Consider the following 14,760-nt stretch of genomic DNA (forward strand, 5'->3'; position numbering starts at 1 on the left):
TAAACCTATTTGTGCACCAAGAAGTAAGCCTCGCCAATCCTTCGTCCAAACGACTCCATCCCTTGAAAATCGTCAACCCGTCGTAACCAGGAGACCAGATGATCAGCCACGAGACGGCATGGGAGGACAAGAGGAACTCGATCCTACCCATCACCATCTCTCTCTCGGCCAATCACCAGCCATGGGGTTCGAGTAGCTCACTGAAACAGTTGCCAAGCGTCGTTCCAGGGACATTGGAGGGGAACCTAGCCTTTCCTCCGGCGCTTGGTGCCCCGCTCGGGGCTCTCAAACTCCGCCCGAGCGATTTCCTCGGTGCCTGCTGGGCTGGGAGTATCGTTCATCGAGTTCGTCTCGAACGGCCGCCCATTGCTACCAACACCAGCACCACCAGCACCACCACTACCGCCCGCCTTCTCCATAGTGACCTGAGTACCGTTGCCGGTGGTGCTGCCGCCAGCGGCTCCTGGCGCATAGTCTCCCGTGCCCGCCGCAGCGCTGTTACTCCCATCCAGACTGAAATTAAAATCCGCGCCGTCTGCGGCGCCGCCGGGCAAGCCTACGCCGTCCAGTCCGCCCGCCTCGAAGTTGGGGTCGGAGAACGCGCTGTTGTGCAGGAACTGGTCGTAGTCAACACTGTCAAAGTAGTTCGCGTTGGGATTCCCGTCGTCGTCGAGGCCCGGGATGCGGCCCGATGGGCTGAGCGGGCCGAGCAGATTTGTAAGGGCGTCGATCTGGTCGGCCTGCTCCGCCTGGAGGCGCTGCAGAGCTTCGAGCTCGGCTTGGGTGCTCTGGATTTCCTGGAGCGACGGCATCTGGATGGAAGACAGGCTTGGGGACAGAGCCAGGCCAGCAGATGGGGCGGGCGCGCTGCTTGATGGGGCGGCCGGTGGAGGCGTGGGTGCGGGGGCGGGGGCGGGGGCGGGAGCGGTCGCGGTCGCGGTCGCGGGTGTGGTTGCGGGCGCGGTTGGAGTCACGGCCGGGATGCCGCTGGTCGTTGTGGCAGAGACGGGGTTGTTCCCCGCCATGATGTTGAGCATTTGCGCCCGCTGGTCGTCGCTCATGCTTGCCGGGGTTTTGGCGGCCACATCCGGCAGGTCGAATCCAGAGGGGTTGTTGACGGCGTTGGTATCTTGAATGATCTTCATCATGCCCTCCTGAGGATTGCTCCGGAGCTCATTCTTGATGTAAGACTGAGAAGCTGTGTCCGAAGGAGACGCGTCAAAGAGTTCGGTGACTGTTCCCATCTGGGGTGCTTGGCGTGGCGCTTGCGGCGCCGGCGGGGTGGCGCCGGTCGTCGATACACTGCCAGCTTTGTTCGCCTGATGGAGCGGGATTGGAGGCAGGAGACGTTGCTGTCTCTTGGGGGTGCCCACCGTGTTAACGTTCTGGGGCCGCTGGTTGACGAACCCACCAAGATCGACAACTCCACTGCCCGGCGAGATTTGGCTTTGGCCGTGCCCCTGGGTATTTGGTATGATGCTTGCCAGGAGGTCCTGAACCGCCTGCGTTCCACCCTGTTCTTCCAACGACTTCCTAAACACGTTGGCCAGGAAGTTGAGTATGGCATTGATCGAGTTTTCATGACGCTCGTGCATGCTCTGGAAGAGGAGGGCTTGCTGGTAAAGCTGGTTCTGGTCCTGGCGCATCTTGGTGAGCATGTTGGAAATAGCAACCTGCTGCTGCTGAATCCTCTCAATCTGGGTCTTGACCTGCAATAGGTCCTTCTTCTGCAGAGGGCCGATTTCGTGGGAAACAGCCCCTCTGGCAGCCTGGGGAGCCGTGAGGTTTTGGGAGCTGTATGTTTCCTCTACCCCTTCTTCCTCACTCTCGACGTCGACTTCATCCTTTTTCCCCTTCTTCTTGCTGTTCCCACTTTTAGGTTTGTTGATCAGCCACAGCAGGTTGGGATGTCCGCGGCGAAAGTAAGGGTTGTAGTATTCGCTTGGGCTCTTGTTCTTTCTTTCACTGGCCTTCATGGAGTTGTCGGAGAGCCCCACCCGCTTATGGAAGCCATACATGTTCAGCTGGCGCACGAACGAGGCATAGTTATTGTGTTTGAACAGTTCGGGGATCAATGTCTTGGCAAATTCATCCTCATCGAGCACAATAAATGAATCCCCTTTGTCAGACCAGCGGATCAAGTCAGTGTTTCTTGATTCGTCCAAAAAGCTGCATAACGTCAGCGTACTGCTTGAAAGACATAGAGGTGTGGGAGAAGTCCGGTGCCCTCGGCCGGGCCCCCCCGGGGGGAAGGGGGGGGGGACCGGTTGTTGGTTGTCAAAAAAGAGAAGATTGGCATACCTGCTGAGTTTCTGAACGAAGGGGGGGATCTGCTTCCTCTTAGCCTGTGCCTCCCTCTTCGCTCTTTGAGCCAGCTCCTCAAGCCGTTCAATGTTGTCGTGTTCGTCCACGCTCGAGTTGGCTGCTTGAAGATAGGAGGAATCGTCACCGAATCCGTTCCAGCCGTCGGCGCCGCGGTCGAAAGGGGCCCTTGGAGTGGTTGGGACCAGGGCCCTGCTGTTTTGCCGTCTGGCGAGTACGTTCGAGGGCGCCGAGATTGCCTGTCCATAAGGGGTCGAAGTCGGTAACATCGAGAAGGAGTTCATTCCGGGGGTTCCGGCGTCGACAAAGCCGTTCGTATCGACGCCATTCCACCTAAACATGGGGTCCGTCTGCACGGGGGAGTACGACTGGGGCATCTGGGGCAGCGGAGCCATGGGAGGCGCACCTGTAGCAGGTCGTTTCCTGGGATTGGGCGACGACATAACACAGGAAAGCGTATGCTTGACCTGCTGGGAGCGACTCGACGACGTCCCAGGATGTCAGCAACGACCGGCGGTGTGGGAAGGGGCTCTTCTGGGTCGACGGTCCCAGTTGATTCCTATCGCGCGCCTATTGATCGGAGTACGCTCGGTGAAACGGCGCAGCGTCAAAGCTCGGTCCTGGTCCTGAATCCCCAAGACTTCTTTGACGCCGAGTGCGACCGTGCGCCCTTGAAGTCGCACTCTGTACCAGCGGGAGGGTGGACTGTTGCCGTATAGTTATCCGGGACAGCTTAGGGCGGGACCTACCCAAGCTATATATTTTCCGCTGTGAATTAGAATCTAGGAGGCGATGCTGGCGAAAACAAGGCACCAGATCGTGCCTCGAACCGTCCGTAATGGTGCGGCAAGTCGAACCAGGATGCTCGTGTGAAAGGGTGATGGCGATCCCGCGTCGTAGAGGAATCGCTATTTGACGGCCGTTGCTCAACCCCTCAAAGAGCGAATTGGTTGTCTCGCAAATGCGATCGCTCACCGAAACTAGCGAGCGCTGGAGTCTCGAAACGATCTGAACAATGCACGTTGGAGTCTTTGGGGCCCGTGTCTTGCGGCGGCTGGTACCCGGTTGGTCGATGGACGCAGGCTTCAGATTCGCCCTTCAAAAAAGAAAAATGTTTACTGCAAAAAAAGGCGCGATGTTTGCCTCGGCCACAGGGCTTGATCGGAGGCGCGCCTGGTCGATTGCGCAAAGGTGCGAAAGACTTGGAGGATGAAATGGCTGAAAGACTGAATGATGTTGACGTTGGCGATTCTGGGATAGCATTACTCGGGTGGGCTTCCGTTTGATGCGATCATGCCACCGAATTTTTCGCTTGGGAAGCCAATCACCTTCCGTAGCGATAGAAGACCCACGATGCGGGGTATTCCCGACAGACTGCGAGCGCGGTTGCCTTCCACGTCGAGCTGACGGGAATGCGGTCTCAACCTCATGATGGGTGAGTTCGATTTTCAATATTCATTCTTTACTACGTCTTTCAAAACACCTTGAGACATGCCTGAGAATCTTGGTTCTCTTTGCATCGCTTGAGGTGGACCTCTTTAGCAGGTAGGTATAGGAGGCGAAGATCGAGGATGAATGCCCCACCGAGGCTTTCACTGCTGTATGTATGTACGGATTCCGTACTGTACCCAACGCTCTGTACTGTACACAGTACACAGTGCATTTTGACCGACAAGGGATCTTTAACACGAGGGAACCTTCTAGTTTGCCGTTAACGTTCTGTGTCTCTCTGTTTGCCAACACAGAGAAACTACGAGGGTGGTAAAGGCACATGTGGCATATGGCCGCGGATTTCTCGATTTCCGGAGAAAATGCTCCGCGTGATGCTACCCTTTAGTTTCGCGCAGTTATTTACAAGTACGGATCAGAACTTCGTGCTAGCAGTGCACATACGAGGCGGGACCAGAGGTATCCAGATACGCAGCTGCCAACAGCGATTACGAGACAGCGTCCTGAGACAGACACTTTAATGCACCACAACTTGGTGGCCTGGCCCCAAACTTTGGTCTATGTATTCTTTCAACTAGCTCTGCAAGTACGCGTCGGCTACCTGCTTAACGGCCTCTCCTCTCTCTATCGCGATCGCGGTGCCATTCCGAACCCCGAGAAGATGGGCCGCCGTGCGGGTGCCTCGTTGCCCTTTTCTCCTCCTTTAGTGTCCTAGCTTTCTCAAGCGGATCGATGACGACCAACTCCTCCTCGGCCTTCTTTCGGTAACTGAGGTCCTTGCCCAGCTTGTCGGCCGCAAAGCTCAGGGTGTGAGACATCCAGCCTTCATCGTCACTCTCCTCCCGCTGCTCTTTATCCCAGGCCTTGCAGCTTTGGCAATTGGCGATGAAGTGCAGATCGCAAACTTCGCCTTCCTCATCCTGGTCGTCTCGGCCCTCGGCTTCTGTTCCGGTGGGCTGGGACGTCTTTCTCTCGGGGGGCGCCTGTCTAAGCTTTTCTTGAAATGCTTTTAGAAATTCCAAAGCTTCTTGTTCCTCCTTGCTGCTGTGATTGCTAGCCCCGGGCCGTCGTTTCCTCCCGCGTGTTGCTGTCTCTGGGACCATTAACTCTAGGGCTGACTTCATTTTCTCCTTGACCGGTTCAACGTGAATTGTGCGCTTCATTGATGCCTTGACAGCTGCAATCTCCTCATTCGTCCGTTCCAGAAGCGACTTTTTCGGGGGCTCTTCCGGTTCGGGACTCGAAAATTCGTTGTCGTGGATTTTAGGTGGCGATGGCTTCTTGACCGGAACCGGCTCTGGGACACCTGAGCTTCTCTGCGGCGACTCTGAGCGGTTGTCTGAGGTCTGCACCTCCTTGTCGGGTGCCTTCTTCTCTTTCTTAACGGAGGCTCTAACCGGCATGGCTACCTGGTTGGGTTCCTCATCCACATCCATCACAATCCTCGTATCGAATTTGGGCTTTTTGAGGACTGGAAGATCTTCGACATCGCCTTCTTCGTCGCCAAAGCTCAAGAGTTGCTTGCCTCCTTTCCTCTTCTTTTGCTTCTTCTCCAAGGGAAATTGTTGTGGTATCTCCTGCCGGACTTTCCTCTCCCGTTTCTTCATATCATGAAAAGGATTAACGAGAATCTCGATGTGGGTGATCTTAACTGGGTACAAGGGCCGCTCTGTGCCCTCTGCGACCTCGGCCTCGCCCATCTTGGCCAGGTTGTAGATCGTATCGCCAGCGACTCGGCCAAACACAGTATTCTTGTTGTTCAACTCCTCCGCCTTGCCTAACGTGAAAAAGAATTGACTCCCGTTACTGTCAGGGACACCCTCGTTTGCCATGCCGAGGAGTCCTCGACGATTGAACTTCAAGCGCGAGTGGAATTCATCTTTGAAATTGACACCCGTTGGACCCGCGTTTTGTCCTCTGCGCTGGTCCATCGGCCACGGGTCCAAATCGCCGCCGAACGCGCCGCCATCGTAAATGGACTCTCCTCCATGTCCTGTGCCGGTTGGATCGCCGCCTTGGAGAATAAACCCCGGAACGAGGCGATGGAATATGGTATTGTCGTAGTATCCGTCTAGACTGTGCTGCAAGAAGTTGCGACACGTCAGCGGCGTCTGTTTCGCAAACAGCTCGATTGCGAGCTCGCCCTGTGTCGTGTGAATGATAGCCGATGCGGTCGGTTGCGGTTCGAGGTTGTAGATGGACGACATGTTGAACGTGGGTGTTCGTAATCGCTTCCCAAACAGCCAACTGCAGAGTCAATACTCAGAGTCGATGGTCTTTTGGCATTTGATAGGCCGCCGTGGTGCGCGAGAGGGCGATCGGAGCCCAGTGTCAGTGATGCGATGTCTTAGATGCGCGTAGACTCGCGATCAATGTCCCCATGCGCGCCTCCGGCATGCGGCAAACATCTGACCAGGGCCCGACAGCCACAATTCCAGGATAACGTTAGTGACTGTGGGGTTACTATGGTAGGTCAGTTAACTAGCGCCTCATGGGCCCACGAGATGAACTACCACAGTAAGGTACTTGGGTACGAAGTACAGTGCGTGTAGGCAGATTACAAAGGTACTTCGTACTGTATGCAGTTACCTTAGCTACCTAGTCATTTAGGCTGTCTATCGGCTCGCTGGAAAGCTGTAGCCAAATAGCAAGCCCATTTGCGCAAAAGAACCCTCGACGTCGGCAGTTGAGGCGGCTTCCGCATGATGTTATGGAATTTGCGAGCGCCTCCCTTGCTGTAGCTGCCCACGCCGCATCCTGTGCCTCTGCTGTTGGTTTGAGAGATGTGGCTGTGTTGTAGCGGGGGTTGCGGGGCATTGACAGGGGACTTTGCCAAGGCCTTGGTGGTCGTCAAGTTGGAGCTTGCGGTTGCAGCTCTCCATCACTCAACGCCGACGACCGCTTCGCAATCCGCAATCCCGCTCTCGCCCCCCAGTCGCCTTCGAGTTCGGCACCTGGTGTGCCTTATAGATAAAATCTTCCCTAATTCTTTTTCGAAACGACCAAGACTTGCTCGACACGATGGGCGACCCGCGGGAATCATCATCGTACCGGGTGGTTCCGAGAATCCGCTACAACACCGTTGGCGGTGTCAATGGTCCTCTGGTTATTCTCGATAACGTCAGTCTTCCTAAGAACTATGTTTCGAATATTCACTGATTACTTCCCTAGGTTAAAAATCCGAGCTACAATGAAATTGTGACCCTCACCCTTCCCGACGGAACCCAGCGGTCCGGCCAAGTCTTGGAGACTCGAGGTAGGTACAATTGATGGTGGAAGGACACTCTTTGCAACCGCTAACGTGTTACTTAGGAAGCAGGGCCGTCGTGCAGGTATACCACTACCTTTCTCCACACACCGTTCGAGGGACGTGCTAACCAATATTGCAGGTTTTCGAGGGCACCTCGGGCGTCGACGTGAAGAAGGTGAGGCGCAAACGGCAACATGTGGCAGGAAACACTGGCTGATTGTGGGAAGACTCGCGTCGAATTCACAGGGGAGAGTCTGAAGCTTGGTGTCTCAGAAGACATGCTGGGCCGCATCTTCGATGGCTCGGGTCGTGCGATCGACAAGGGGCCCAAGGTGCTGGCCGAGGAGTTCCTGGACATCAACGGCAGCCCCATCAACCCCTATTCGAGAGTAAGGGCGCCCGGTATGCGTTAAGAGGACACTGCTAAGCAAGCACAGGTCTACCCTGAAGAAATGATTTCGACGGGCATTTCGGCCATTGACACCATGAACTCTATTGCGCGCGGTCAGAAGATTCCCATCTTCTCCGCCGCGGGTCTGCCGCACAACGAAATCGCTGCCCAGATTTGCCGGCAGGCTGGGTTGGTGCAGCGTGAAGGTGTGACCAACAAGGGCGTTCACGACGGTCACGAAGATAACTTCTCAATCGTCTTCGCCGCCATGGGTGTTAACCTTGAGACCGCCCGCTTCTTCACGCGCGATTTCGAAGAGAACGGTAGCCTGGAGCGCACCACGCTGTTCCTCAACCTCGCCAACGACCCGACGTACGTGCTTGTATGCATCGCTCCGGGAGTGGTGGCTAACCAGGCAATAATAGCATTGAGCGTATCATCACACCCCGCCTCGCCCTCACAACTGCCGAGTACTATGCCTATCAGCTCGAGAAGCACGTCTTGGTCATTCTTACCGATCTCTCGTCCTATTGCGACGCTCTGCGTGAGGTGTCGTCGGCCCGCGAAGAAGTTCCCGGTCGCCGTGGTTTCCCCGGTTACATGTACACGGACTTGTCCACCATCTACGAGCGCGCCGGCCGTGTGGAAGGCCGCAACGGATCGATTACGCAGATCCCCATTCTCACCATGCCCAACGACGATATCACACACCCGATTCCCGACTTGACAGGCTATATCACCGAGGGCCAGATTTTTGTCGACCGTGGCCTACACAACCGTGGTATCTACCCCCCCATCAACGTGCTCCCGTCGCTCTCCCGTCTCATGAAGTCGGCCATCGGCGAGGGCATGACGCGCAAGGACCACGGCGACGTGTCGAATCAGCTGTATGCCAAGTACGCTATTGGCCGTGATGCAGCGGCCATGAAGGCGGTTGTCGGTGAGGAGGCTCTGTCGGCTGAAGATAAGCTGTCGCTTGAGTTCCTCGACAAGTTTGAGCGCACCTTCATTAGCCAGGGTCCGTACGAGTCTCGAACGATTTACGAGTCGCTAGACCTGGCCTGGAGCCTGCTGCGCATCTACCGCAAGGACATGCTCAACCGCATTCCCGCCAAGATCCTCAACGAGTTTTACCACAGGTCGCCGGCGGACCGGAAGGGCAAGGCCAAGGCACCGACCAAGGACACGAGGGACACGGCGGCGCCCGAGGAGCCCAACCTGATCGATGCATGAGCTCGGGCAGGCAGGCGCTGGAAGTCGGGCAAGAAATGCATCTCTAATACGTGCGGGCTCATGTTGTACCGAAATATTTTTGCATGTAAACGATAGGCATGTCAGGGGATCGTCGTTTGCGGCACCGAAGATTGGAATTTATCAACAGTATATCTGATTCTCGGTACCTGAAAACGAACCTAGTACACCAGCCATCCTGTTTGTACCGGAGATGTCTGCATCCGCCATTGGAGCGCGTACGGTGGACATCCAAGTACCCCGTACCTTCGTACGGAATACGTCACTTCGGCTCGCCTGTGGCGTTGCAGCCTTGTAGTCTTCCCTTGTGATCTGGTCTTACCCGTTTGCCTATCATTCATTAGAGTGTATATTGCCTCTGGGCTCTGTCAAGCTTGCGCGTCGTCACTGCACATGCTGTAGCGTGTTATCCCGAGGTTAGATCGAGTGCAACATAGTTTCCGATTCTTCGGGATGCAGGAGCACACTGCGTGCACTTCTGATCGAGAATTTTTTTTCCAACTGGCATAGGATCTTGCATCGATTTGCCTCCAGGTTTCCCATGATCCGGCGGTCATGTCTTCCATACAGGTTACTTTGTTGGGACGTCCTTAGTGTCCGTTCAAGCTTTTGGCTATGTTCAACGGGGCAGGGATCGGGTGGAGCACCCCGCATTGCGATGCCACACCCGCACCAATCGCTTGCTAGCGCTTCCCTAACAAGGTATGTAGTGTACTTGGGAACCCGGAGTGTATTTTAAGGCCAGGCGTGGACAGAGGAGTGTAATTGAAAGTACGGACGAATACGTCCTACGCAAGCTGTCACTCCGATTATTCGATTGCCAGGGCGACTGCACATGCTGGATTCTGCGCTTTCAAATTTCAGCCAAAGCACGTCGAGAACAGCCGCAACTGACATTCACCTCGCGTTGAAGGTAAGTTGGAACACGTGAGCTTGCGGGTGGAGTGAGCCTCTCTATTGGCCAACCACTCTGTTCGCTTGCAAAAGGGTGGCAGGGAACTGCAGGAGCAAACGTGCTTGTTTTTCCCAACTTCCTCTTAGGGGGGATTGATCGGCACTGGAGGAACAACTACTTTCTGGGGAATTACTCTTGACGACGGATTACGGAGAGCTCTGCTTATCCCCAAGTCAGGAAGGAAGGTCACTTTTCCTGGAAGCATTCCACATCGTTTGAAGCTGATTCCGTCCGGTCTGCTGTTCCACACCTCAGCATCAGGACGCGGCCGCTCTCTGGGCACGTTTCACTGCATCTTCCCTCGCCTGGAAGGTTAAAAAAAGTCCGCGCGCGTGACACGGAGGAATCAACTGAATTCTCCCGTCCGCAGTGTTCGTACGCCTATTGTGCATGTACTGTACTGTACATACCATCCTGCAGCGCAACCCTGTGCGTCTGACCGAGTGCACCGGGAACTTGGTTCAGCGTTCCCGGCAGAGTGCGGAGCCCAGGGTGACGTTCATCCCGGGCCGTAAACGGCTTTCCGTGGTACTCACAAGCTTCTTGCCCCTCTCACATGGCCCTCCCTCTCGCCTGAGGTCCTCCGCCACCGGGTCGAGCTCGCATGGGAGCTGTCATCTTAAATACCCGTTCGTTCGTCCGCCTGTCACCCATGCCTCCGCCACCCCAGCCTTGATTCCTCGCCGAACTCTGACAGTACCAGACCAATTGGCGACTTGACGACACCACCACAATGCGCCTCTTGCTCTCGCTCTACGGAGCAGCCCTGTTGCTGAAGGGGGCGCTGGCTACTCCTCCACACACCCCGCATGGCGAGGGCCCGGATGAGAATGGAAAATACTGGATCTACGGCGAGGGAATCGCGGCCGCCTTCATCCCGTACGGCGCTTCCATTACCAACCTCATTATTGAAGACAAGAATGGTATTCCCCGGGACCTCGTGATGGGCTTCGACAAGGCCAGCGACTACCCCAAGGACAAATCACACCCGCACCTTGGCGGCGTCCCCGGCCGCTATGCGAACCGGATCAAGAACAGCACCTTCGAGATTGACGGCAAGACCTACCGCGTCACGGCCAATGAGAATCCCACCCGCAAGCACCCCGACGGGCTCGACACCCTCCACGGCGGCGTGGAAGGGTGGGACTGGCGAGACTTTGACGTGGTGTCGCACACCGACGAGTCCATCACCTTCTCCATTGTTGACCCCGACGGCAAGGAAGGCTTCCCCGGCGAGGTCATCTCGTACATCACTTACACGATGGGCAAGTTGACCTGGGACGCCAAGATGGTGGCCATCGCGACGACCAAGAAGACGCCCATCATGCTGAGCAGTCACACGTACTGGAACCTGGACGGCTTTGCCAATGACGAGACCGACACCATCTTTAACCATACATTACACCTTCCGTACAGTGGCCAGAGGGTCGAGGTCGACAACATTCTGATTCCGACCGGCAAGATCCTGCCCAACCCCGAGGGCTCTGTCAACGACTTTTGGAGCGCCCCCAAGCAGATCGGCGACGGCTTCAAAGACCCGGAGATCCACGGCAACTGCGGCTTCGACTGTACTGGCTACGGTACGCCCTATCCTTTCCCCTCCTTTTCCTCCCTTGCACTACTGCTGCTGCACACCGAGCACGCCGCACTAACACTCGCCATTTCAGACAACTGCTGGCTCGTCAACCGGCCAGGCCCGCACGACTGGCGCGCCGACGGGGCCTACGTCGCCAGCCTGTCCTCGGCCTGGTCCGGCATCAGGCTCGACATTTACTCCGACCAGGATGCCTTCCAGATGTACTCTTGCAATGGCCAAGACGGCACCTTCCCGCTCAAGTCGACCCAGGGCGTCGATGGTCGCGCCGGGAGCAACGCCGACAAGCGCCACCCCAAAAAACCAGCCCAGACTGTGCCGCAGTATGGCTGCGTCGTCCTGGAGGTGGAGGACTATATCGACGGGATCAACCACCCCGAGTGGGGCCGGCTGGGGAAGCAGGTATTTGGGCCCGGGAGCGATCCGTACGTGCTGCAGATTAGCCACCGCTTCTCAGTAGACACGGACGACGCATGATGCGGAGCCCAAAGTCGTCCGTCCTGTGGAGTTGCGGTGTTAGGTTAGGCAATGGGCTCTGGCGTTCTCCTTTTTTCGGAAGAACGGTCTCATCAGACACCCTTGAGTACCTGGTCCGGCGGCGTGGGGCATATACTGCATTTTCTTTTTATTTTCTCTCTCTTCTTCTTACATAAGTAATGTGTATTTGTTCTGGGTAATACGACGTTATGAGGCCCTTTGCTTTAGACACGATCTGGCACGAGTGATTACAATGTGTCTTGGAGTTGGGAGGGACTGGGTGGAGGTCCCGTCGAACCACGCGATATGTGTGCAACGTCAAGACACCTTTAAAGGAGAGGAGCAGGCCACAAACCAGCAAGTAAGCCAGATATCGAACCCATTATGTCCTGTACACACAGTACGAGGAGAGAAGTGGGGCCCCGCAGCCGCAGCGGGCCTTTTTCCGCACCAGCCCCGTAATCACCCGCCGTAACAAGTTCTTCGAGAATCACAGAGCCAGGGCTTCTCGAGATCCACAAAGCAGCATCATCTGCCAACCGAGCTGACAGCCGAGTTGCGAGTTCGAAGTCGACCACAAAGAGTCGACCTTTTCAAACAGTCGGCGCTTGGCTCTTGGCCCATAGTCCTAATATCTATCTCTCTGCTCTCGGCTCTCAAAGCTGCCACCGAAAATAACATCACAATCCTTACCACAAGAAGAAAAACAAGCAAAAAAATAAGAAAAAAAGAAAAAAAAAGGGGGGGGAGAGAGAGAGAGACAGAGAGAAAGACACAATGTCAACGCCTACAAAGGCAATCCCCCTCCATCCCCGCCCGCACAACCCCTCTGCCTCCTTCCAAAACAGACCATCACCACAAAGCCCTCTTCCGCCCCTCCTTCAAACCCCCTCCGGCCTCGCCCTTCTCGAGCTGCAAGGCACCATCAACCTGCCCCCATTACCGCCAGAGACTGCCCAGGACCCGGCCTCGGCGACGACGCCGGCCATCCCCATCGGCAGGCTGCACTTCCCCGACTACGACGGGAGCGCCGACAGCACGGCGTGGACCAAGAGGGTGTGGATGTACGTCGGGGAGCACCAGCGGCTGCAGGGGGAGGTGAAGAAGCTGCCCAGGGCCGTGGCCGTCTTGAGGAAGCGGCGGGGGGGAGGGAGGAGCGGGCTCGGAACGGGAGGGCCCGGGCCCGGCCCCGACCAGGGGGAGGGTGGAGGTGGTCGTCGGGCGGAGACGGAGGCGGGGACGGAGGAGTTGGAAGTGGTGGATATCGTCAAGTGGAAGATCGTGTTTTCTTCGAGGCCGGAGCCGGTGGGTAGCGGAGTCGCTTCCTGAAGCCCGGCGAAAGGGGTGGGGGGAGAGAGGATGGGCAACCCGTTCGGTGGCAGATGGGCTGCGGTCGTGGGGTTACGCTCAGGGCAAGGCCAGGAGGGCGACTGGGCTGCGGCTCCTGGAGAGGGTTTGGAGCCCTGGGAATAATAGCCCCGGGGCGTGGGGGTGGGGATGGATGCTTTTGGCATTTTGTTGTACAAGAAGTAATCGGCCTTCGCAAATCTACTATGCGGGGGCGAGTCTCTCGGCTAGGTTTGTCATTTCTAGCTGGTTCCTATCGCCACTGGCTTCGTCCTCCCGAGGCCCTCCTTGCCATAGTAATCCATCGGGTATGGCCCTTTGCCCCAATCCTCCTTCTCCTCCAGTGCCACCAGCGCCTCGTACGGCGTCAGCAGCGGCCGCGGGAACGCATACCCCCAGTCGATGCTCAGCCGCGGACACGCGACCTGCACCCAGCACTCGACGTCGCTCATCATCGCCAGCTTGCCCGGAAAGATCTCGCTCAGGAGAAGGTTGACAAAGGGTATACCCATTTGCTTCAGCTTGTTTTCGATCAGGGCCATCGTATGGGGATTCCCCTGCCGTCCCAACGAGCCGAGGATGAGCCCCCATTTCTTGGCCGTCTTTGCCGTGCGTATGGCATCCCGACGAATATCCTGCATCTCCTCGTGCCCGTACGTCTCGTGCGTTAGCTTGCGCGAGTACGGGTCGTAACGATAGGCGGGTATGTCCGGGTTATGAATCATGATACTCTCCAGGTGGAAGCGGCCGTCGCCCAAGTACAGAATCAGATCCACGGGGCTGTCAGTGCATGTGGAGAGGTTTGGCGAGGTGCAGCCGAGAATCTCGCCCTTGGACAGCGGCGCTATTTGTGGCACAATGATCTTAAACCCGGCCTTTTCCAGTGTTGACCGCACCCCGTGAATCGTGGCGTTGAACTGGATCGTCCCAACAAGTGCGATCGTCTTTCCGGGAGAGAAATTTCGCTCTATGGTGGCGAGTAGATGCGACGTATCGATGCTAATGTCGACAAAGACGTACAGCGTCTTGATTTTGGTGACATCCACCGGAATCAGACAGCTGTGGGCGTAGTGCACCAGCAAGTCGCAACCCATCGCTCGAGCCGTGTAGTCGTCAATACAGCACGCTCCGTATGTGACATCTCCCATAATCAGTGTCTCGATCCCGGGACAGAACTCTGTGAGGATGTCTGAGATGGTGGTGGCAAACATGAGGAGCCCTTCAGGCATCTGAAGGGCCACCCTCTTGGCACCTAGTGAGCGAATGCGGTGAATCGTCTTGGGTATCTCGAAGGAATAATTTGCCGGGAGGAGGGATATTGCCGCCTTCAAAGCTTCATCATTCAGTATCTCGGGAGGTACTTGATTGACCAGCCTCGGCGCCCTTCTTGGCTGGGCAACTGCGGCAGTGTATCAGTTTACGGCCTGTCACCGCCGGGAGCGCGGGTTTCAATACCTTGAATGGCCCCGCTGTCTTCGATAGATGTAGGTCCCGAACCGGCCTTCGCAGCTTCAACAGCAGCCCGCCTGCCAACGAAGCGCTTCTTGGGTTGCTTGGTTGCATTTTCGTGGGCCTGCCTTTCCTCAATCTCGGCAGCAATGCCGACGTCAACTAGCACTCGGTCGTCTTCCATTCTCGCTGCAAATCAGACATGCAATGCCCCCTTTTGCTGCTCGGTTATCATCTACCCGGCAGACGCTCGTGAATCCAACAATAAGTTCGAG

At 56.5% G+C, this 14,760-nt stretch overlaps 6 protein-coding genes across 6 annotated transcripts; 3 read left to right on the forward strand and 3 right to left on the reverse strand.

Moving 5' to 3' along the window:
- Positions 1 to 245: 245 nt before the first annotated feature.
- P884DRAFT_275639 (uncharacterized protein) lies at positions 246 to 2,717 on the reverse strand (the record flags this gene model as incomplete). Its single annotated transcript, XM_069442867.1, has 2 exons — positions 246 to 2,169; positions 2,302 to 2,717. The coding sequence occupies 2 exons, from the start codon at positions 2,715 to 2,717 to the stop codon at positions 246 to 248; spliced, it is 2,340 nt and encodes a 779-aa protein (XP_069300253.1).
- A 1,610-nt stretch (positions 2,718 to 4,327) lies between these two features.
- P884DRAFT_256439 (cyclophilin-like domain-containing protein) lies at positions 4,328 to 6,150 on the reverse strand. Its single transcript, XM_069441065.1, has one exon. The coding sequence runs from the start codon at positions 5,976 to 5,978 to the stop codon at positions 4,377 to 4,379; it is 1,602 nt and encodes a 533-aa protein (XP_069300254.1). The 5' UTR covers positions 5,979 to 6,150; the 3' UTR covers positions 4,328 to 4,376.
- Positions 6,151 to 6,690: 540 nt separating this feature from the next.
- Positions 6,691 to 8,735, forward strand: P884DRAFT_98385 (P-loop containing nucleoside triphosphate hydrolase protein). Its single transcript, XM_069446219.1, has 7 exons — positions 6,691 to 6,891; positions 6,943 to 7,027; positions 7,084 to 7,103; positions 7,161 to 7,196; positions 7,249 to 7,410; positions 7,459 to 7,784; positions 7,838 to 8,735. The coding sequence occupies exons 1-7, from the start codon at positions 6,793 to 6,795 to the stop codon at positions 8,643 to 8,645; spliced, it is 1,536 nt and encodes a 511-aa protein (XP_069300255.1). The 5' UTR covers positions 6,691 to 6,792; the 3' UTR covers positions 8,646 to 8,735.
- Positions 8,736 to 10,351: 1,616 nt separating this feature from the next.
- On the forward strand, positions 10,352 to 11,689 carry P884DRAFT_297663 (galactose mutarotase-like domain-containing protein; the record flags this gene model as incomplete). Its single annotated transcript, XM_069444538.1, has 2 exons — positions 10,352 to 11,198; positions 11,286 to 11,689. 2 exons carry the CDS (start codon positions 10,352 to 10,354, stop codon positions 11,687 to 11,689), a joined length of 1,251 nt encoding a protein of 416 aa, XP_069300256.1.
- A 777-nt stretch (positions 11,690 to 12,466) lies between these two features.
- P884DRAFT_267721 (Ctf8-domain-containing protein) lies at positions 12,467 to 13,018 on the forward strand (the record flags this gene model as incomplete). The annotated part of the gene is made up of 1 exon (XM_069442133.1): positions 12,467 to 13,018. The coding sequence occupies one exon, from the start codon at positions 12,467 to 12,469 to the stop codon at positions 13,016 to 13,018; it is 552 nt and encodes a 183-aa protein (XP_069300257.1).
- A 260-nt stretch (positions 13,019 to 13,278) lies between these two features.
- Positions 13,279 to 14,669, reverse strand: P884DRAFT_267722 (putative diphthamide synthesis protein-domain-containing protein; the record flags this gene model as incomplete). The annotated part of the gene is made up of 2 exons (XM_069442134.1): positions 13,279 to 14,435; positions 14,492 to 14,669. 2 exons carry the CDS (start codon positions 14,667 to 14,669, stop codon positions 13,279 to 13,281), a joined length of 1,335 nt encoding a protein of 444 aa, XP_069300258.1.
- Positions 14,670 to 14,760: the final 91 nt, after the last annotated feature.

Source organism: Thermothelomyces heterothallicus (assembly GCF_042370625.1).
Source record: "Thermothelomyces heterothallicus CBS 202.75 unplaced genomic scaffold P884_scaffold_4, whole genome shotgun sequence".
NCBI classification, from domain to species: Eukaryota; Fungi; Ascomycota; class Sordariomycetes; order Sordariales; family Chaetomiaceae; genus Thermothelomyces; species Thermothelomyces heterothallicus.